We start from the raw sequence: 22664 nt of genomic DNA, 5'->3' as shown, positions 1-22664 counted from the left end.
TCTGGCTCCATCACAACAGCCAGACCCAAGGCCCATGACCCTTATCACAGCTTTCAGGTGGCAAGAAAGGTCAAACAAAGAGGTCTTCCTTGGACCTAGGAAGCAGGAAGAGGAGTGAACATCAGTGCTAACATGATCCACAGGGACAAGTCCCAAAGGTCAAGTTCATGAAATCATTCTATTCACCAAGGGCTTAGCGAGAGCTGTCCTACAGCTGGGCTTGGGAAGACCTCACCCAAGTAGAGTCAGACCCAGGCCCTCCCTGCAAGGAGTGCCAGCCTAGGAAAGCAGAATTGGAGCCCTATGGTGACAAGGTAAAGCAGGATGAGTGCTGAAGAAGTAGCAAGAGGTGGAGATGGGTGGAGGCTTCCAAGTGAAAGAACCAGAGGAAAGTGGAAGGCCAGGAGGTAGGCAAGGATGTGTCATGGGGCTCAGTGTGAGTTGGGGAGTGGCAGGAAATAGGAAGAGCTCTATCCATGGAGCCCTTACCAAAGGCCAGCAGTAAACTCGAGCACCAAATGCTATTGTCTCACCCTTTCCTATAACTTCTTTTCAAAGATGAGGAAACTGACACTCAAAGAAGTTATATAACTGAGACCAGAGAGCCAGTAAGTGGTACAGCCGAGACACGATGAGATAAAGTTGGAGACGTGGGCAGGGGATGACCAAGAAAGGCTCCACACACCTTATTCAGGATCAGGCACTTGACCAGGTAGGCCAGGAGACACCACTGAGATGACTGGAGCATGGGAGGGACACAAGCAGAAAACTGACAGCTGCTGGGGGACAGATTCTTGGGGAGAGCCTGGAGGCAGGAAGAACAGTGTTTGATGCCCAGGATAGGACCAAGGCAGTAGAAGGACAGAAGGGGACCAATATGAGAGCCACATAGGTGACAAATCAAGAGGACTTGGTTCCTTACTAGAGTAGGAGTTGAGGTGTCTCCCAGGTTTCAGGCTGGAGGGGCAGCCACTCAAGGACAGAGGGTCAAGCCAGAGAATGGCACAACTGCTTGGGAAAAAGGTCATCATTCACTTTGGTCAGGGTGATAGCCAGAAGGCAGATCGATTTCTGGGGCGAGAGCTCAGGCAGGATGTTTGGGCTGGAAAGACCAAAGTAGGAGCTGCAGGCGACACCTGCGGCTCTAGTAGGGGGTGAGCTCGCCCGGGGCAAGGCTGTCCCTGTGGGGCAATGGCAGGGCTCCCAAAGAGGGAATTCAGGAGAGGCAGAGCCCTGAAAGGCCAGGGAGAAGTGGAAGGGAGGGTTGAGGAGGAGGGAGGAATGTAGGCTGCCACTGAGAGGACAAGGAGGATGAGGCCCAAGCAGTATCCAGTGGCGTGATGGGCAGGGAAAGGGTGGCACAGAGCCGGGCACACAGCAAGTGCTACATAAATACTAGATGAACGAATGCATGCAAAAGCCTTCCCAGAACTGCTGCCAGACAGTCTTTGCCGATCCAGGGAGGTGTCCGGCCTGCAGGGAGCATTGTCTGGCTGCTTGGGGAGCTGCTAGGGGGGGCAGGGGGGGACACGACTGTGAGGGGAGCAGACCATGCCGGCTGCTGTGCAGTGGCTACAAACACTGCCGGACCGTTTCCTGCCTTGATTATGGCTGTTTTAATTAACTGCGCTACAGCTGCCTCCATCTTGTTGAGTTTTAATTAAATTAAATGAGCTAACACTTCGTGGGCTGTCTCAGGCGGCCGTGGTTGGGGCCGGAATCCTGCCCTGCTGGGCGGCTCCTTTCCCCCTCCTGCTCCTGGCGGTGTCTGCCTGGCAGGAGTTGCCGTAGAGGGCTGGCACCCCAGGAAGGGGAAGGGCACCTCTGAAGCCGCCAGGATACAGAAAGGAGCAAGAGTCCCATCATCCTCTGCAGTGTTGCTATCGCAGCAGACAGCGCTGGCCAACCTGCCCGAAGCCCACCATCCCATCACTAGCTGGAGGGTTTCTGGAGCCAGGTCTGTTGGTCCAGGCCATGCTGGCACAGATGTAGGATGCAGCCAAGCTGATTCCGACCCTCCTTTCCCGCTTGCTCTGTTCCCACAAAAACTGAATCAATTATCCTGGCGGGAGCCTCACAGGCAGATCGATCAACGGGGTGACGCCTCACGCCAGGTCCGATAGCATCCTTGTGCCCAGGGCTTCCAGCTGGCTCAACTGACACACTCAGAGGAGATAGGTGGCCAAGGGACAGCAGCAAGTCCCCCGGGCTCCAGGCCCCCAAGGTCCAGCCTTTTGAAGCCTGATGAATTAGGCATCTTTGGCCTCTTTCCCCAGCTAAGCCCTGCCATCCTAAGAAGCAAAGAGAAGCATCATCTGGGTCTGTCTCAGGCCAAAGCACAGGGAAGGAGGAGGATGACCATCCACAGAGCACCTTCACAAAGCGTGCCACGCTGGGCGTGTCACATGTGCTTCAAGGAGCAGGACTGGCTCAAAGTCAGGAGTGTGACAATCCCGGGAATCTAAAGGCACAGTTGACAACCAGCTCTTGCCACCACCCTCTCTTCCCTGAGCTGGACAGACCTGTAGTAAGATCCAGCCCACCCCTCTGAGGCCCTCTACTTAGCCCTGGAGGGTCAGCCCCAAGCACCTTGGTCCAAAAGGGTAGGCTGTGCTGGGATCTGGCAAGACGCCTTTTTTGAGGTCTGCTTGGCCCCTTGACCCTTGCTCTCTGCTCACCTGAACGCAGCTGCTTGATGCGGCCGTTGCTAGTGGCAGGGTCCACAGGGAGGAAGTCCTTGAACCAAGAAATCTCAGGGTCTGGATTTCCACCTGCGGCACAGAGCATGGTGGCCGTACGCGCCTTCTCCACCACCTTCAGCTGAGGCCCCATGTCGATAGAAGGGAACCCGGGGGGCAGCTGTTCTTCTGCAAAAAAAAAAAAAAGCAGGTATGTGCGTTAGGGCTGGCCCCGCCTGCCCACTAGGACCCCTCTGTAACTTTCCCTGACTCCCAGGTGGGCTGGGGCCCCAAGACTCTTCCCCTACCCATCCCTGACTTCTAAGCATGTGAGAAATCTAGGTCCTGCGTCCCTTTGGCAGGACCCACCCCTACCCTGTCAGGGAGCTTCCAGGTCTGAGAAGCAGCACTTCAGACTGAAGGCGTCAGCATTTATCTCTCTAGGCCCTAAGGAGGAGGAAGAGGATCGATCCTCTGCTGGCCACAGCAGAAGGAGCTGCAGGGATGCTGGGTGGCAGGGGGTGGGGCAGGGGGCATCAGCCTTTAGCTCTGCCAGACACAGAGCCGCAGGTCACAGCCTAGGTTCTAACCCTGGCCCTGGGCACCCCTTGCCCTTCTAACTTGGTCCTGACTCCAACCTATTCTTGTGCAGCCTTGACCCTGAACCTTCTCCCTCACCCAGGTCTGACCGAGGCAGCCACAGTCAGGCCTGGGGACCATGTCCAAGCACGCAGAGGCTAAGGAGATAAAAAGCCTCTGAAAACACCAAAAATTGGTGCAGGGGCCGGGCACGGTGGCTCACGCCTATAATCCTAGCACTCTGGGAGGCCGAGGCGGGCAGATTGCTCAAGGTCAGGAGTTCAAAACCAGCCTGAGCAAGAGCAAGACCCTGTCTCTACTATAAATAGAAAGAAATTAATTGGCCAACTAATATATATATAAAATTAGCCGGTCATGGTGGCGCATGCCTGTAGTCCCAGCTACTTGGGGAGGCTGAGGCAGGAAGATTGCTTCAGCCCAGGAGTTTGATGTTGCTGTGAGCTGCCACAGCACTCACTCTAGCCTGGGCAGCAAAGCGAGACTCTGTCTCAAAAAAAAAAAAAAAAAAAAAAATTGGTGCAGGGAGGCAAAAGTTCTCCCTGGCTGCCTTCTCCAGCTTGCCAGGGGTTGGCGGCTCATAGAGGAATCACTTCCACACACCAAGAGGCACAGATGTTAGCAGCACAACCTACTCTCCACCGCACATGGACTGTCGCATCAGCCCTGAGGGGCTGGGGGACAAAGCAGTCCACCTCCTACCCCTTGGAAGTACAAGGAGCCCAGAGGACAGGCTCCAAACTAGTGTAGACCAAGTAGGACTCCCATCTCCACCACAAACCAGCCCTAGGGCCTGGTTCATCACTCCCCTTCTCTGTGTGCCTGCTTTTACCTATACACAGTGTCCAAGGGCCCGCTTTGTAAAGCCATCATGAGGACCACATCTGATAATGCACACAAGGCACTGGAGTGCGTCTGACACAGACTCCGTACCCAATGAACATGCTGATGTTATTATAACTTATAAAAGCTGAGCCACTGTCTGAGCTACCTTTCCCACCCTGGGCTGGTGACAGGCCCTCCCCACTGGGACTAAACCACCAGGTGTTTTTGAGGACTCAGCAGTGTGGATGTCAGGCACATATAATGAGGCAAGGGGAACATGTGTCCTTTGTCCACCTCCTGGTGGTAAAGCTGGGCTCCATAGTTGGGGAGACCAGGAGAACAGCTCCATACCTCCCTCCGGCAAGCCCGGCAGGAGATGGGGGTATAAGAACATATGCTGAGGGAAAAGACACAAGGCATCCTCAGAGAGAAGGCTGGAGCTGGTCCTCCCTAGAGATTCTCAGAGACCTAGGGGAGTGATTAGGGGGGCAGGTAGGAGAGGAAGCTGGAGGAGCCCCAACAGGCAGATCAAGATACCCCTCAACCTGCTGCCAAACCCCAGGGGGAGCTCCCAAGGCTTTAGCTACAAGAGGCATCCCCAAGGACCTGTGGCCCATCAGGAGAAGGAGCCTCTGGCTGGGGCACAGTAGGGCTCTCAGCATGGCCTTGCCTCCCCAGACTTTCCAGGGAGCTGGCTGGATACTTCCCCACCTGTAGCCCAGATGTAAGCCCAGTGTCTCCTTGGCTATAAGTATAATCCCACAGTGCCCTTTCAGCTTTCATTTTTAAAAGGAAAGTGTTAAACAATGGCAAGAAATGGGAAGGAGGATGGAAATGAAGAGGACTTGGATGCACCTAGCAAGGGAATAGCTTCCTCTGGCCCCACTGCCACTTGCTCTCATAGGAAGACCCACTGCTGGGGCACACTCAGGGCTCCCGGAGCCATCCTGGCTCCCAGTCTAGCTCTTCCCAGACCTCACTCCTATCTGCTCACCTCCAGGGGCGGGTGGCCAGGGGCTGCCAGAGCCAGGGCCCAGGAGTCAACCAGCCTCCGCCTCTACACGCAAGGTACTAATCAAGGAGAAGGGAGGATGTACAAACATACGCAGCTCTGTGTTCTGGAATCTACTCTGAATTCTTTACATGGGGAAGGTCTTTGGGATTTATGCCAAATTAAGGACAATTAATTTTCCTCCCTCAATTATCACACACTCAATGGCTCTGTCCTTGGCTCAGATCATTCCTCAGGCACTGCCGCCAGAGCCTACAACCAGCTATGTGTGAAGAGCTGTCCATAAAACAGCGGGACCCAAAAACCAGTCCCCCGTGCCAACTACGCTTCTAGGCAGCACTCGGAAGGCTGCCACTCTGCCACCTCCAGGAGGAGAAGCAGGCCTCACAGGAGGACTCCAGCCCCTCAGGAGTGACCCACTGCGGCCTCTTCCTTCTCTTTTACCCGAGAGCTTCTGGCACATTCAAACACAGCCAAGCACAGCAGCCCTCTCTTGACGCCTGCCGTGTCCGACCCGGCTGAGCGCTAGGCATCCTGGCATAAACTGACCCATCTGCCAGACTGGCACACTTGCCACCTCTGCCCCAAGTACCCACAGGAGCTGGATCCACCGCACCTGAACAGCTCAGACTAAGGACCAGGCAAACCCCTCAGGCTGACATTACATGATCACTCCAAACCCAACAACTGGGAAAACTGAAGGAAGCCACGTTTCCTTTATGGAGCATTTACTGCGTTCCGGGTACTGTGTTAAAATGCTTTACAAAATGACAATATTTACCAAACCCCTATAAGATACGTGAACAAACAAGGGCTGAGAGAAATCTAGAAACCTGTCCAAGGTCACACAGCTAAATCAGAGGTGGGGATGGGATGGGTGGTGGGATCCCAACTGGGGACAGGACCCCAGCCCCAGTACTCTAGACCAGCAGGAAACCCCACACCCTGCTGGAGGGGGTGGAGCGAGATGACGGGCCTCTCTGGGGAGCCACCCCTCCCCCAACACCACGCCTCAGCCTCAGCCTCAGCCAGCAGCTGAGGTGACTCCACTGCAGACCCCTTGCCCACACATTGTGGCATTTTTTTATCTACCACAAAGTAACTCCACTGTCCCCTGCATGTGGACACCTGCGGGCACACACCCAGGCCCCAACACCGGGATGCACCTGTCAGGCAGAATGTCCTGGAAACGCACCCTGCCAGCAAAGGGGCTGCAGGAGCCTGAGGAGAGGAAGGGCCCCTCCCCCCTCCAGGCCACCCGGTAACCATGGCGACTGCAGAGAGGCGGGCGCCGCGGCAGAAGGGCTGTGTGCGCCCGCCCGCCCCGCCCTCCTGGTGTCCGTGAGGGAGCGCGCATCCGCGGTCAGACCCAGCGCCGCCCTTCCCATCCTCGCCTGGATGGACCGGCTGCTGCGCCCCCTCCCAGGACAGGGCTCCCCAACTCCACGGAACCCTCCCCCTGGGCTTTCCGGCTCCACCGCCTCGGCCCCCGCCCCCCACCAGGTGCCCAGTACCGTGTGGGAAGGACCCACATCTGACTCTGCAGCCTCAACGCTGGGCGTCCGCAGTGTCTGGGACCTAGCCCTCCACCCTCTGATAAAGAGGGTCCCCTGGACAGAAAGAGAAGCCCTTGGGGGCTTGAGGGTTTTCGGAGGGCCCTGGGAGCCCAAGTCTCTCTGCACCCGTTGTTCGGGGATTCTGCCTGTATGCAATAGGTAGCATGCACACAAATTCCCCAGGGGCTGCCTTGCCCGCCAGGGTTTGCCTACGTGAATGGCTCCTGCGCCCCACTGCGCTGGCTTTATTAGCTCCTGTAGCAGGGAGACCTGGCCCCTTCCATGGAGGGGTTCGGTTGCCCCACGGGCAGAAGATGACTCCACCCCCAAGACCCCCCAGACCCTGTGGGGGTGGGAGCTTGGCCAGGGTTCCACAGCAGTGGTGGAGCTGATCAGTTTGACCCCACAGCTCACCTGCTAGTCTGGTGGCTTCCTAGAGGGAGATTCAAGAATAGGAAACACTTGAGCACGGGAGACTGAAAGCTTTCTGCCGGGGAGGGGGAAAGTGTCTGAGTAAAGGCTGTGGGGAGGGTGGAGGGACAGTAGCAAGGTGAGTCTGGTGGGAGCTGGGGCATGTGCTGGGGTCCTGAAAGATGAGGCAAGGGTTAGGGTGCAGGCTGCTGAGGGCCCCACCAAAACACACACAGATCTCTTTGTGCAGCTCGGCCTCGGATGCCTGAGGCACAGTCTGGGCCACAGGGAGGGGGCTGCATCAGGGAAGCTGACAGATGGAGGTGTGTCACAGGGTCCTGGGGCAGGCAGCACCGTCTGTCATCGCGACCTTCTCACCCGTGTTTACCCAGCTTCATGGCGTCTCTCTGCACATGCAGGCACACACCGGCGCACACACAGGCTCCCTGGTGTGGCACCGTCTGTGAGCCTGACCGCCTTCCCTAGGCATGAGTGTTGGGGTTGGCCTCACCCTGTCCTGAACACACAGACAGACACCTTAAAAACATGCACAGCCACGGACCCACAGAGATATAGACAGAGAAAGAGACAGGTGCAAAAATAGAAACCCACATGTGCATGTGGAGGGGCACCTGCAGTGACAAGCACCTGTGGAAAGACTGATGCAAGCAGATCCAGAGGCAGTGCATGCAGAGACACGGAAAACGCATGTGGAGACATACAGAGTCAGAGATACACGTATGCTGAAATGTGCACCGGGAGGCACAGGCAGGAACAGAGTCACATGAAGGAGCCTCACGGGTGGTGAGGCTGCTGGCTCCCTTGACCTTCAGCCCCTCCAGGAGCTCCATCCTCAGCAACGTCAGGGCCAAGACACCCCCTGGAAAGTCAGAAGACTTTCCCTAGACCTGCAAGCTCCTGCACCCTCCCAGAGAGCCCGGCCCCACCCCCAGGTTTCCAGGCAGTAAGTAGGGGGGGCCTAGGGAGCCTTGGGCCCATCTCTCTTCGCAGCTTTCAGTCTCGATTTTCAGCTGTTTTTCCAAGAGTAAACTCCCACCTCTTCCAGCACTCAGATTTCATCAAACTTGGCATCTTAAAAGCCTGTTTTGTTTTTAAATCTGAGCTGTTTGGGCCTGTTGGCAGCCATGGTCTCCCCCTCCCAGTAATCTCCCCCTCCCTCGGGCTTCCCCAGCACCTCACATCGCCCTACTCAACCTGGTTGGTGAGGCCTCCCTGCCACACGTCCCCAAGGAGATCCGGGGCCAACCCCTGGGCACACACCCGACCCATACTCTGGTTCTGGACTCTGGCCCACACTGGACTCTCCTTCTGGGGTTACCCCACTTCAGTCCTACTCCAGGGAGATTCTTTCATCCATTTACCCCTGAGGTTCAGGCCCTGTTCCCAGTTGCTCCAGACAACTGACAGCCTCTCTCTCACGACTCAGTCGCTGCAGACCAGCTGCCACCCCGCTGCCTCCTGCCACACTCACCAAGGCCAACAGTGACTCCATGGAGCTTAGTCCAAAGCAGACTTTGCTGGACCTCTCAGCAGCACCCTACCCTGCTGACCACTCCTGCTCCTTCACATTCTTCTCCTGACATCCACGGCTTCATGTGTGCTCCTGGTTTCCCCCAACAGTTCTCAGGAACCCCCTCCCAACATGAAGAATTAGTTCCTGGGGCCTCTCTTGTCTTCACTCTGGCTCCCTGAGATTGGCCATTTCTTTGCCTTCACAACCCCATCTTCAGATGTCCCTCTGGAGTGCCATGCAAATCTGTACAAGGCCCCCTTGACACCTCCCCGGATGTCAGCACACACCTGACTCCACAGATTTCTAACTGGGCTCATCAACTCATCTCCTCAAACCTGCTCCTCCTCCAGTATCTGAATCTTAGAAAATGGCACTACCATCTACCCAGCCCCAGAGCCAGAAACCTGGAGCTCCTGGCCTTCCCCATCCCATAAGGCAGGCCCCTATTCTCTCTAACCTCATAGTCCACTCCCCCTTCTTTCCCTACCTACACCCAGGCTTGGGCTAATGGCCCCTCCTGCCTAGACTGCAACTACCTCTCACTGGCCTCGTGCTGGTCTCCTTCCACCCACTCTGTACCACAGGGGCCTCTCTGAAGCATAAGTTTCATCACGTCATTCCCCTGATTAAAATCTTCTCTCCCCTAGCAACCCAGGGAGAAGGAGCACCTTACCAAGAACGGAGAATGTGCACACGAAGGGGCACTGAAAACCTCCAACTTGGCGAGCTGTTCCCAGAGCCACTGGCTCCACTGTGTTCGTAAGGCTGGGGGAGGGGGGAGGAAGCAAGGAGGCTATGCACACAGCAGCCTTTTAAGCACCTATGACTAAGGGTGGGGGCAGACTAGGCACGGGGGAGGTGCCTGGTGTCCATGGCTAATGGAAGCAGCAGCAGCACTGCCATCCCACAGGAGGGCCCATTCAGAAGGGAATCCGCTTGGGCACCTGAAGGCAGATCAAAAGCAGGAAAAATGGGGGATTCCAAGTACCAAGAAACCCACGGTCTGATCGTCAAGGCCCTCCTGGCAGTGCCTACCTACCTGACACCTCCCTCTCCCCATGCCTGGGGCTTCTGAGAACCTCCAGGAACTAGTTGTAGAACCTCATGTCTGCATGGTTCTGAAATCTACTGTGGTCATGGAGGGGTAGGGGGTATGTTAAGCCAGGTCACAGGGGCCACAGCTGCTGGACCAGAGGTATAACTCATGCCTTAGCTGCCAGGGGAGAGGCAGAAGCTGGCCTGGGTGCTAAGTTCTGGGGCCCTTTCTGTCTTCTGTGGCTGCAAATGAGATAAGTGACAGGCCTAGCTTCTGCAAAACCAGCCTATGACCCAGACAATATGTAGGCAATAAAAAGAGGGCACATCTTGCCACTTGGAAAGCCATCTTCTGCCTATGGTAGCCCTTTACTCAAGCTCCCCACCCTTCATGGTCAGGCCTGGACCAAGTCATTCCACCATGGGCAAAAGGGATAAACAGGCTTGGGGCAAGAAGAGGTGACTCCCTGGGAAAAGATATGCCCACCCACCCTTCAAGTCTAAGTTCCCTTACCAGTTCTGCTCAAGGTCCAGCCCAGCCCAGAACACCTCAGGACAAGGTCATTTGTTGCTCACTGTCCCTGTGTCCTTGGTATGTTTCCAAAGGGACTATGTGTATGTGGGGAGGTGGGTCTCAAAAGGTCCTTCATCACCCTAGAGGTCCCAGAGGCAGCCAGGGTCAGAGCTACCACAGAACCCAGTGGTCCAGGCCCAGCATGGCACAAACTCACCTCCACCCTGGCCACTGTTCCACATGCTGGACATTGGCCCTTCCCCAGAGCCTGCTCCAATGTAAGCAACACCAGGCCCTCCAAGCAGATTTCTGGATTCCCAGGCTCATGAGGCATGGGGTGGGGTGGTCCTGGCTGGTTAGCAGACACCAAGGCTAGCTGGGAACAGGTAGAAGGAAGCAAACCAACAGGCTTGATGGGGGGAGGAGAGGAGAAGAGAGGGTCCTGGGCAGGATCCCTATCTGGTACACCCTCCCTCCTGGCCTGGCTGTAGAGGAACTGCTGAGGTGTCACTGCAGATGCTAAGAACAGCTCAGCCAGACCACTCTGCCCGATCACTCTGCCCATCTCTCTATCCGGCTGTCCTGGCTGAACAGCTCCAAGTAGGCATCCTGTCCTAGTGACAGTGGGCCCACATATACATAACCTCTGACTTCCCTTCAACGCCAGACTGACCCCACACTTAAGCTCAGACTGCTCGCTGTTCACCTCTGTGCTGTCCACACAGCTTATAAGGCACAAACCACCTGCTGTCCACTGAGCATGTGCACTGCCGTATACCCCCTAATCCCCACAGTGCCTACTGCTCATACATACATACTGCCTGCCGCACACACACAGCCTGCAAACCACCTGCTGCAGACACCACACACACACACACACACACACACACACACACACACACACACGCAGCCTGCTGCACACCACACTGCACACACGTACACTGCCTGATACAAACACACACACTGCCTGCTGTACACTCCCTTGCTCTGCCCATAAGGTACACACCACCTGCTACACACACCATACCCACACACTGGCTGGTGCGCACACCACCTGCTGTATACCCCACGTTCTGCCTGATGCGCACATGCACACACACACAGCCTGCTGTGCATACATAGCCCATAAGGTACACACCACCTGCTGTACATCCCACTCCTCCCTCACTGCCTGATGCTCACACATGCACGCACGCACAGTCTGCTACACATCCCCTTCTGCACACACGGCCTGTAAGGCAGCACCCCTGCTATACATACTGCGCCACACACTTCACACACACTGCCTTACACACGGCATGCAAGGCACCCACACAGAACATACATTATCTGCTGTATCCACGGCCATAAGGCAAATGCTGCCGCCTGCCCTCGGAGCCCTTGGAGCCAGGCCCCCCAGGACAAGTCAGAAACAGCTCATCTCTGTTCCACAGCCCCTTTCCTTCTCCTCCCTCTCCTCCCTTCCAGAACCTACCCAAAGTCACCGGGCCCCGCCCACACCTCTGTCTGTCCAGCCTCCTCCTCGGGCTTTCCCGGCCAACCAGGCCTGGAACCGCTGCCCCAGGAAAATCCACAACCTCAGGCCTGAGCTCCAGGACCCTCACTGGCCCTATCTCCTGGAGGGAAAGGCTGAGAATCAGGCCTGCCTCCCCTCCCCCAAGGCTCCCCCTCCCCCGTGAGGGAAAATGTCAGATTCCCTGTCTCAGTGGCGGCAGGCGGGTTGGAGGGGGAGTGATTCAGCCGCTGCCTCAAGAGTGCAGAGCGAGAAGAGCTTTTCCTGCCATTACCCTGGGAGGGAGAGGCTGGCGCGCTAATGGCTTCAATTACCACTCAGACAGGGATGCTGGGCGGCGGGGCCTGGCTCGTCGCAGCCAGGACAGGCTCACCCCAGCCAGCCTGCGCAGGGCACCCCCACCTTGTACCCAAGCCCACAAGGGCAGTGTGGCCTCGGCCACACCATGAACAGTAGCCTTGCTCCTGCTCCAAAAGCAGGGTGCAAAGGACATGAGGCAGAAGTGGCTTCAGGGTGCTCCCAGAGACTGAGGTGGGGGTGCCCCAGGAGCAGGGAGCAGAGTGTGAAGGAAGCTGGGCCTCATGTCGAATGAGGCAGGGGCAGAGGGCACAGAACAGACAGACTTGCAGGCCTCGGCCCCTTTCTGGGGTGCACAGATCCCTCACTTGAGCCAGGTCACCCCAAGCAGCCCTCAGCCACTCACTGAAGAGCCCAGCTCAGGTAAGCATGGGTGTGTGCGCGCACATGCATGTGTGACATGGGTACCTGGGTAAGCACGTGTGTGTGGGCACGCACGCATGTGTGACATGGGTAAGAGGTCCAACTTTTATTCCCCAGCCCCCAGCAGACTTCATCCTCTCCCTACCCCTCCTCGGACCCTGTGGTGGCCTCTCAAGAATGGCCCTGGCTCTCTGCTGCCCACCCCACCCCAGAGCTCCAGCCAAGCCATCCTTTCGCCCAGTTCCTGTACACATCCCAGCTTTCCTGACCCTCCTAGGAGGCACAGGGAGGGGGAGGTGTGGTCACAGTTTGACTGCTTGCCTCTGGCCCCGCCCAAGAACTCCTTTCTGTCAAGCCCAATGCTGGTCAAGGTTACACAAACCAAGGATAAGTCAGCATTTTGTCTGCATGGTGCTGTGTTTCAGAAGCAGGAAGGGCCCACAGCTCCACCCCCTCCAAGGGAACACGGACAGGCCAGGGACCTGCCCCACACTCTCCACAGCCTCCTCAGACACTTCCCATACCCCAGAAGCACAAATATATACTGCTGACCCTGACACAAAAACCCTTATGCAGGAAGGCCCCTCTGAATGCAAGTCTGAGTGAGTCCTCCTCACCTAGGCCCTGAAAGACTACTTCAGTCCTTTAAAACTGTGGTCCCCAAGCCCCAGGCCAGGCGTCCTCAAACTACGGCCCTCGGGCCACATGTGGGTGTTTTTGCCCGTTTGTTTTTTTACTTCAAAATAAGATATGTGCAGTGTGCATAGGAATTTGTTCATAGTTTTTGTAAAACTATAGTCCAGCCCTCCAATGGTCTGAAGGACAGTGAACTGGCCCCCTGTTTAAAAAGTCTGAGGATGCCTGCCCCAGGCCATGGCCTAGCACCAGTCTGGCCTGTTAGGAAACAGGCCTTACATCACTGCCTGAGCTCTGTGCTATGCACACCGTCTCAAAACACACCCCCATCCCTGGTCCGTGGAAAAATTATCTTCCATGAAACTGGTCCCTGATGCCAAAAAGGTTGGGGACAGCTGCTTTAAAAGATAAAGCTGACCAGGGCAGTGGTAAAAGCAGAACTCCCAAAACAGATGACCTGGGGTCTAGGGAGATTTGGGGGAACTTATTTTCCAACGTTAACAAAGAGGTCCTGTTTCCTAATCTCAGAGGCTGAGAAGATGCCCTCTGGGACATGTGGCTCTTTAGCCACCTCCCAAATGCTAGGGCAGGGCAGATGGCTGGGGCAGATGCCAATATGAGGAGGGCAGTGCCGAAATACTTGCCCCCAGGCCATAAGTGGGGAAACTGAGGTCAGGAGTGGCAGGGAGGAGCCCGAGAACTCTCAGCCTTCCGTGCTCCTGGCCCAGGGCCTGTGCTCTGGACCCTGTCCCACAGGAAAGTCCCCCCATGGGAAGGGATGGTGAGGGCTGCACACCTGGATGGTGTCAGGCAGTATGGAGACAGGCTACCTTCAGCTCACATGTCTAAGTTTCAGGATGCGTGGCTTCTAGCTCAACAGCAGCTTCCATTCACACTGGAATCCTGGGAAATGCTTAACTACACTATGTTTAATGCTCCAAACCAGCCTGGGGAGTAGGTATTACATCCCTGTTCACAGATGGAGCAAATGAGGCTCAGAGGCACAGTTACTGGCCCAAGGTCACATGGTGAGTAAATGCTCCAGAGTCCTTGCTCTTAACCACTGTCCTCCATTGCCTCTCTAAACTTGTAGAATCCACAAACTCACATGAGACAGACAGATACAAAAGAGTTATGAATGTGTGACTCTTTGTGTGAACACATAAAGCCACAGCATAAAAATGGCCAATGTGAAAAGATGTTCAACTGTTTTTGTAATCAAAGAAATGCAAATTAAATCAAGATGCCATTTTTTGTCTATTAACTTGGCAAAGATATTTTTTAATGGTAATTACAATTGCTGGTGAAGATGTGCAGAGAAGAGATCCTCTTATGCCCTATCTGAGGCCGGGCACAGTGGCTCACGCCTGTAATCCTAGCACTCTGGGAGGCTGAGGCAGGAGGATTGCTCAAGGTCAGGAGTCCAAGACCAGCCTGAGCAAGAACGAGACTCCATCTCTACTAAAAATGGAAAGAAATTAATTGGCCAACTAAAAATATATAGAAAAAATTAGCTGGGCATGGTGGTGCATGCCTCTAGTCCCAGCTACTCAGAAGGCTGAGGCAGCAGAAAGATCGCTTGAGCCCAGGAGTTTGAGGTTGCTGTGAGCTAGGCTGATGCCACAGCACTCTAGCCTGGGCAAGAGAATGAGACTTTGTCTCAGAAAAAAAAGAAAAAAGAAAAAGAAAATGCCCTATTTGGCAGGAATATAAACTGACACAATTTTATGGAACTATTGAAAGGCTTAAAAATGCATGTGGCCTTTGACCCAGAAATTCTACTTCCAAGAATCTAGATTAAGAAAATAATCAGGAACATGAACACATCTTACCTGAAAGTATATGTATGGCACCTTGTTTATAAAAGTAAAAACTGGGAACAACGTATGTGTCCAACAATAAGGGAATGACTGAGTAAATTAGCCATTGTGACAACTTACTCAGAGCCATTAAGAATAATGATGCAGAATAATATTTAATGGCATGGCAAGAAAGATGCTCACAATATGTTGTGTTTTTTTTAAAAGCAGTCTACAAATCATTGGGTAGTATGTGATCCCATTTCTGTTATACACACACATATAACCCATATGCATGCACAGACAATGGGCCACAAGGAAATAACCAAATATTAATAGTAGAGGTAAGAAAATGAGCCATTTTAATTTTTTCCTTTGTGCTATTATATACTTTTCAGTTTTCCAACAATGAACAGGTATTAGTATTGCATTTTAAAAAAGAAAGCAACAATCAATGCTCTATTTTGAAAATACAGACACATTCAGACTGATGACTCCATAGTGGCTGGGGTCTGATCATGTCACTCCCTGCCCTGCCCTGTTTGTGCCTTCCTATGCCTCCAGGAAAGTGCTCATTTATCAGCCTGATCCCGTGTGATCTGCCCTCCAGCCTCTCCAGACTCATGCTGAATTGCTCATCATGCCTTCTTCCTCTGCCCTCCAGCTCCCGTCCCCACCAAAAATCCAAACTGAACTACTCAGCATTCTCTGAAAGCTCCATTCTCTCTGCCTCTGGGCTGGGTACATGCCTAGCAGCCAACTGCTGCCCCCATCCCCCAGGGACTCCCACTTGTTCTCAAGGCCAGGCTCATACACAGCTCCCCCCTCCTTGGCTGCCCCTACAGGACCTATTGGAGATGAGCATCTTGAGGGTGGTGCCCAGGTCACATGATCCTCTGGACTTCAAGATAGTCCAGGCAGTGTTTGTGAATTAACAGAGTTGCCACCAAGTGAGGAAAAAAAACACTAAAATACACATACAGAGCCCCAGCCCCCAGCCTGGGCCCTTGCTCACAGGGGCAACAAGGAATACACCTGATGCCTATAGCCAGGCTCCAGGTGAAAATTAGATTGATTGCCACAACTATATAACCCATAGGATACACAGCTGCAGCTCCGCACCTTAAGTCAGACCCCAGACCCCACCCAAGCAATGACCCAGCTCTGCAGGAGACTACAAAGCCTCTGTGCACATAGCTGGCCTCAGCATAAGCCAAACAATCCAGGCCAAATCCAAGGACATGCCATGCCTGTCCACCACTGAGTTTCACTGACCCCAGGATGGCCAGTTTTCCTTTCTGTCAAATGCACACAGGCCAGGGCTGGCAGACTCTCCCCACAGTTCAGTCTACCAGCCCACCATGCCATGGTGTCTCCCTGGCACGTACCTTCAAGCACTGAGAGCTTGGCACTAGTGTTGATCTCTCCCAGGCTGTTGGTGGCTGTGCACTCATAGATGGCTTCATCTCGCTGTACCCGCAATGGCTGGATCCGAAGCACTGAGCCTGCCCCATCATCAAACTCAATTACCTGTCAAAGGACAGACATATGGCCACAGCCTGCTCAGGACACGGGGGCCTGCTCAGGGTCAGGTGTCCTCCCACATCCAAAAGGCCCACAGGGGGGGACACTAAGAGGAGAAGCTGGAGGACCAGACCCCAGAGTAGGCAGACCCTGAGCCCTGCCTACCCCTGCCCACCCAAGGACTAACCTCAAAGCGCTGGGAGCTGACTTTCTTCCCCTTCTTCATCCATGTGATGCGCGGCTTGGGTTCCCCTGTGGCTTGGCACACAAAGGAGGCTACCCCTCCCGACAGCCCCGTCTGGTCCTCAGGGACCTTAATGAAGACAGGTTTGCCTGGAAGAGATGGAGACACCAAATCATCATGGCATTGTCACTATAGGCACAGCTAGCACTACAGGTGGCAGTCAGGGGGCAGGCAGGTGTAGAAAGACTTACAGAGAAAATAATGAACCTAACGCTTATATAGTATTTAATATGTGCCAGGCACTGTTCAAAGAGCTTAATACTTATTAACTGTTTTAATTGTACGAGGTGGGTACCATAACTACCTCTGTTTGTAGAGGCACACAGAGGTTAAGGGGTTTGTCCAACACGACACAACTGGTAAGTGGCAGAGCTGAGATCCGGCCCAGGCGTTCTGACTCTGTAGTTCAGACTTTAACTGCTACACTTTTGGCTCCCACCCCCAGTCAATTCCAACCTCTGGGAGCAAGGCATGCTGGAGAGCTGCCAAGAAGAGCCCCAGCATCTCCCTGAGACTCATCCTCCCCCACTGCTCTCCAACTTGGTGATGGCACCTCCATCCACCCCACGGCTCCAGCCAGGAACCATGACTCCTCCTCTCCCCTGCCCCCACATACCAGCGGTCCCAAAGGCCTACATTCCAGCTCCTAAGTATCTCTGGACGTCTTCCCAGGTGAATGCTTTCCTGTAAATCTGCCCCCCTCCCACTGCTGCCCCCATTGGCTTGGTTATTGCCTTCTGACAGTCTCCCCAAGAGCCCACAGGGAGGCAGGGGGAGAGAAAGCAAGGAGGGCGCTCAGACACTGTACGTCACTTTGGTCGCATGCCAGGCCCAAGCCATAGCACCTATCCCCAAGAATCCCACCACCCAGGGTCACAAGACCAGAGAAACTCATTTAGATATAGCAACACTTCGTTAATCCTGACAGCAGATCCATTTCCTATTACTCAATTCAATGAACAGCTCCAGGAAGGGCTAAGGCGGTGAGACATGACCTTTCAGACCACCTGTGCAGTGGCCATGAGCCCAGGCCCAGCCTGGTCCCTGGCACAGAAACGGTCGCAATGATGAGTCTTTCCCCAAGCACCCACTTGGCACCAGGCACTTTATCTCATTTAGTGTCCTTCATTGTTATTACCCTCAGTTTACAGGCTCAGAGAGGTCAAGTCACTTTCTCAAGGTCACACAGCCAGAGAGTGACACAACTGGGACTTGAATTCAGACCTGACTCCAAAACACCTGAAACAAAACAGTTCCCATGGGATTTTGGGGGGCCTTGTCGAGAGCAGGGTGAGTGGAGTGGTGGGAGCCAAAGGCATACCAAAGAGAGGGTGAAGAGCAGAGTACAGGTGACCATGTAAGGAAGACTGGCTGTGACTGGGAAGAACAAACAGCAGCTGTAGAGTGTGAGGGCTGGAGGGAGGTTTGTGAATTTTTGTTTCCTTTTTTCTTAAAGATAGATACGAAAGACAATGTTTAAATACTGATGGGGAAGAGCCAGCAAAGAGGGAGAGAGAAGGGATGCAGTGCAGAGAGAAGGGATGGCAGATGGGGCAGAGTCCCTGAGGAGGAGAGGGTCCAGGGAACCAGGGTGGCAAGTGACAGCTGCAGGTACTGAGAACAGGGAGGGAATGTATGGAGCAGCCCAGGGCCCAGTGGGCTCTGGAGGTTTTGTGTAATTCTTAAGCAAGTCACTCACCATCTCTAAGCCTCTGTGTTATCATCTGCAAAATACTGGTAGTGACACAGGGCCTGTGCAGACACCATACGGTATCTGTAAACTGCTCCACACACGTGGGCCTTTCATGAAGGCAGCCATCCCTCCCATTATCAGCCTCACAATAATCCCATGAGGTTGGTAGTATCATCTCCATTTTAGAGACTAGGAAATCAAGGCTCAGAGAGTGGGATGACTGACAAGTCAGAGTGATGTGGGGTGGAGCCAGGATTTGGCCTTCTAAATCCTAAGCTCACCATGGGGTACCTACAGCCTCCCCAGGGTGGGGACCTGGGACCCGCAACTGCACTCTTGGAGTGCCCAAGGGCAGGCGCAGGCAGTGGGCTCAGGAAGCCAGGGCAGGCTGGGCGGAGGGGCAGCCTTGGTGGGGAAACACATATAAGCCCAGTGGGGGCCAGAATGACCTGGGGACAACAGAAAGGTTCCAGAACCCTCCAGTTTGCCTTGCCCTTCCCCCAATTGCCCTCTGAAGGAGGCTCAGACTCTTTCAGTTTGCAGTTGTCTGCAGAGCCTGCCTCTGTTTGCTGCTCCTTTCAGACAGGCCTTCTCAGATGGGACTCTCCCACCTGGGCTCCACAGGGAGTGTCTCCTGCCTCCCTCTGCACATCTCCCCATATCCGAGGCCCTCAGGACAGCAGCTCCCAGCTCGCCATCTGCACTGCAACACCCCAGTCTAGACACTATCTTCCCGTGACTAGACACCCACTGGCCTAACAAGCTGGGGTCCCTGCCTCCAGTCTACTCTCTATTGAGCATCCAGAGCAAACTGACCACCTCCCCCTGATCAAAACCCTCCAAAGACCTCTTATCACTCTTAAAACAAGATGTAAACGCCTATCAAGGCTGACAAAGCTCTGCCCAGTCTGACCCAGCCACTCTCCCAAAGCCCTAGCTTGAGGTCCCCTGAAGAAGCAATGTTTCCTGTGGCCTCAGGGCCTTTGCACGAGCTGCTCCTTCTGCCCAGAACCTCCACCATTACCTCTTTACTCATGAACTCCCACTCACCTTTCTGACCTCAATTTAAACATAATCTCCTCAGAAAGGCTTCCCTGCACACCCCCATTAGCTCAGCTCCTGGCTTTATGCTCCCTGGAAACTCCTCCCACCTTCTAGAGCCCTGCTCACAGTGTTAGGTAAGAGTGGGAGGTTGTAACTTTTGCTCATGGTTTATTATGTACACATGTGAGGTTATTATTTTTTGTACATTTTTGGTCAATGTTTGATTAATAGCTGCTGCCTTTCCTAGAATATAACCCCAGGCAGAGCAGAAGCCATGGCAGTCTTGTTTCCGCCCTGTCCCAGTGTCTGACCCAGTTCCTGGCACACAGGGGTGCGGAATGAAAGGCCTGAACTGAGGAAGGAAGGCCTGAGGAGAAGACCGCCCCCCTGCACACACACCAAGGGAGAGAAACCCTTTTAGAGAGTCCCCCTCCAGCTCCTGCCTCAACCTGTCTACAGCAGAAACTGGAGGCTGGAACCTGCTGGACCAGAATGGCAGCAAGTGCGCCCGGGGCGGGGCCTCGGTGCCAAACAAAGAAGCCAGGACAGCCAGGTAGGGTCACACGCTGGCCTAGAAGGGAAAGGCCTGGGTGTTGCACGGAGGCTGGACTGTGCCCAAGGCCTGGGGCTGCCGAGGAGGCAGAACCACTCCCCTCCCTTGGAGGCTGGAGAGGAGCCAGCACCCTGCGGGGCCCACCCACCTGCCAGACTCAGGGAGGCTGGCCCAGTGCAGCCCAGGGCCCCTCCCCTCAATCAGGCCTCACCCTCAGCTTCCCAAATCCACCCCCACCCCACCCCTAGGACACACAATACCAGACGATCTTTGGGGAGCACAAATCTGACCACATCTCTCAACTCAAACTGTCCTGACATGTCCAGGCTCACCCTCTTCATTCTTTCAGCAAATATTTTTTGAGCACCTACTATGGGCCCAGCACTGTGCTGAGGACACAGCTGGGACCCTCATGAACTTTCTACTCACCACCCAAACCTGCCCTGACAGGCCAGGCCCATGGGCACCTCCTTGCCTTTGGGCATGCCCTGCCCCTCACGTGTCCCACCCCCATGCTGCTGTGGGAGCCTGCTGTGTGTCCCACAGCCCTTGGGCTTCTCATCCCACAGTGACCAGTCCCCAGGCAGGTAGGCAAAACCAGGCTACTTTCACTACTCTGCCCAGTGCCTGATCCACGGCCAGTGTTCAGTGAAAGTGTGAATAGAATTTTTGAGACTATGTCAACAGGGTGCCATCTGAGGACACCAGGAGGGCATTCTGACACAGTTACCTACAGCTGCCCAGCCTGATACCTGACCAGAGTGTGTCCCTCCCCCCAAGCACACAGTGGCATGGCCGCACAGCCCTCTGAGCAGCAGCTCCCAGTGGTATGCCCTTGGACATTCCGGGCTGCTGACAAGCAAGGTGGGAAGAAGTGGCTAAGAAAGGAAGTAAGTGGAACTGGCTGGGGGAGGGGGACGCACACCTCCCAGGGAGATTGTAGGGATCTAGCCCCAGGGACAGTCAAATTGGGCCACCTCCAAGCCTCCTCCATGGGGAGACTGGCTGCTATTTCATGCCATCCCTGTGGAGTGCATATACACATGTACACAAAGAGAACACGGAAGCAGAGAGCAGACACACAGCAGCGAGGGTAGGGAGGGAGCTCTCAGAGAGGCAGATTTCCCAGGCCCTGAACAGCCTAATGAGCTGGGGACTCATTAATGAGCTCCTATGACTGCTCCTGGTACCCCCCTAGAGGGGAGCCCGCTCAGAGACAACCCTGGTTCCCAGGAACACACCGAGAGCCCCAGGTCATTAGGTTCCAGATGCCCATCCATGTGACCCCAGTTAATCTTTTCTATTGTACAATAGGAAAACAGGCCCAGAGAGAGAAAGCAACCTGAACCTGCCAGAAGTTCCACAGGGAGCAGAGTCTAGAAGGGCCACCCACAGGAAGGAGGGGGAGGCACACAGAATGTGTATGCAGCACCCTGCTATGGTCCAGTTCCACAGGCTCTGGGGGGAGGGAAAATGGCACACAGACACACCCTCCACTCCCCAGGCCCTGCCCACCTATGTCTACAGCTCTCACTCACCACCCACCCTCAAGCCATCAGGCATCCTTCTCTGGGCTCCTATATTTCCAGGTACCTGGGCCATAACCAGAGCCCCACACGCACCTGGCCTGGGTCCCTGCCTCTGTCGCATGCTGTCTCAGGTTCTCATTCTCTCTCTCACGAGCTCCATGGAGAAGCCCTGGCAGGGTCCTGCCTCTTCTCCCTCATCTCACCTCATTAATCAATACCTCCAGCAGCAAATGACCACTCATCCTTCAGGACTCGCCTCTTCCAGGAAGCCTCTCAACTCCCCTCCCAAGATGCTTCATTGTCTCCGTGCCAGTGCCACCCACAACCAGCACCTCTTATAACTAACTGTCTGCTCACAAGCCTGTGCCCCCACACTGTAGTTCTGGCCAAAGACAGGCCTGCATGGATGCTTCCTACCCTAGCAATGACATGCACATGAGATCAGCAGAAACCTCTGCTCTGGCTCTGAACACCTCTGGCCCCACAACCTCCCCTCCTGAGAAGCCACCAAGTCCCTGGCTGGGGGAGCCATGCCGAGTGGGATCCAGCCCATGTACGTGCCCAGGTCTCCACTGGGAACGGAGGCTGGGGCCTCTGGGCTAACTCTTGGCAGCTGCTTCTCCACCCGGCTTCCTCCACTCCCGCAGGGGCCAGGGCCCCCATTCATATGTCTCGTTAAGAGGCCTATAGAAACACATTTGTCCGCTCTGCGCTTCACTGCTCTGGTCTTCAATTCTCTGGTGCGCCAGCCCTACCTTCTGCAGCAGCTCTGTCCACGTCTGGCCGCTTGCCCCAGGCTAGAAGTCTCCAAGCTCAGCCCAACACAGTGGGGGTACAGATCCAAAAGTGTGTGCAGTTTAAGACAGACCCTGACTCCTGGGGCTAGGTCACCACGGCCTCCAGGTAAGGCTCCTGCCCAAGCCACCTGAACCTCTACCTGGGTATGGCAAGATTTCAACTTCTTCAGCTGAAAGGTTCCTACCTTCAAGACCATGGTCTTGGGGCTCTGGTCCCTAAGGAACTAGTGTAGAGGTTCCTGGACTTTGCTTTAAAAACTGTCCTACCTTGCCCCTGCCAATTCACACTGGGGATCCAGACTACCTCTATCCCTTTACTCACTCACCCACCACACTCCAGGGCCTGCGCTGGACCACGACCTGAACCTCCAGGACTCACAATCCAATGGGACAGACAGATCTGAAGCAGACAGCCACTACTGTGCACACGAGACTAGCATAACCCCAACC

General features: G+C 54.8%; 1 protein-coding gene across 15 annotated transcripts in view; it reads right to left on the bottom strand.

Annotated features, from left to right (window-relative positions):
* Positions 1–22664, bottom strand: part of PTPRF (protein tyrosine phosphatase receptor type F) — an 87661-nt gene that overhangs the window by 48734 nt on the left and 16263 nt on the right. For all 15 annotated transcript variants that reach the window (XM_075997437.1, XM_075997439.1, XM_075997444.1 and 12 more), the window contains 3 exons: positions 16542–16687; positions 16219–16360; positions 2679–2867 (listed from right to left, as the gene is read on the bottom strand). In XM_075997437.1, the coding sequence (XP_075853552.1) occupies positions 2679–2867; positions 16219–16360; positions 16542–16687 (477 nt within the window). The remainder of the gene's footprint in view (positions 1–2678; positions 2868–16218; positions 16361–16541; positions 16688–22664) is intronic.

This window comes from Microcebus murinus, chromosome 2 (assembly GCF_040939455.1).
Source record: "Microcebus murinus isolate Inina chromosome 2, M.murinus_Inina_mat1.0, whole genome shotgun sequence".
In the NCBI taxonomy this organism is placed as follows: domain Eukaryota; kingdom Metazoa; phylum Chordata; class Mammalia; order Primates; family Cheirogaleidae; genus Microcebus; species Microcebus murinus.
This window is presented reverse-complemented; position numbering and strand designations above follow the sequence as displayed.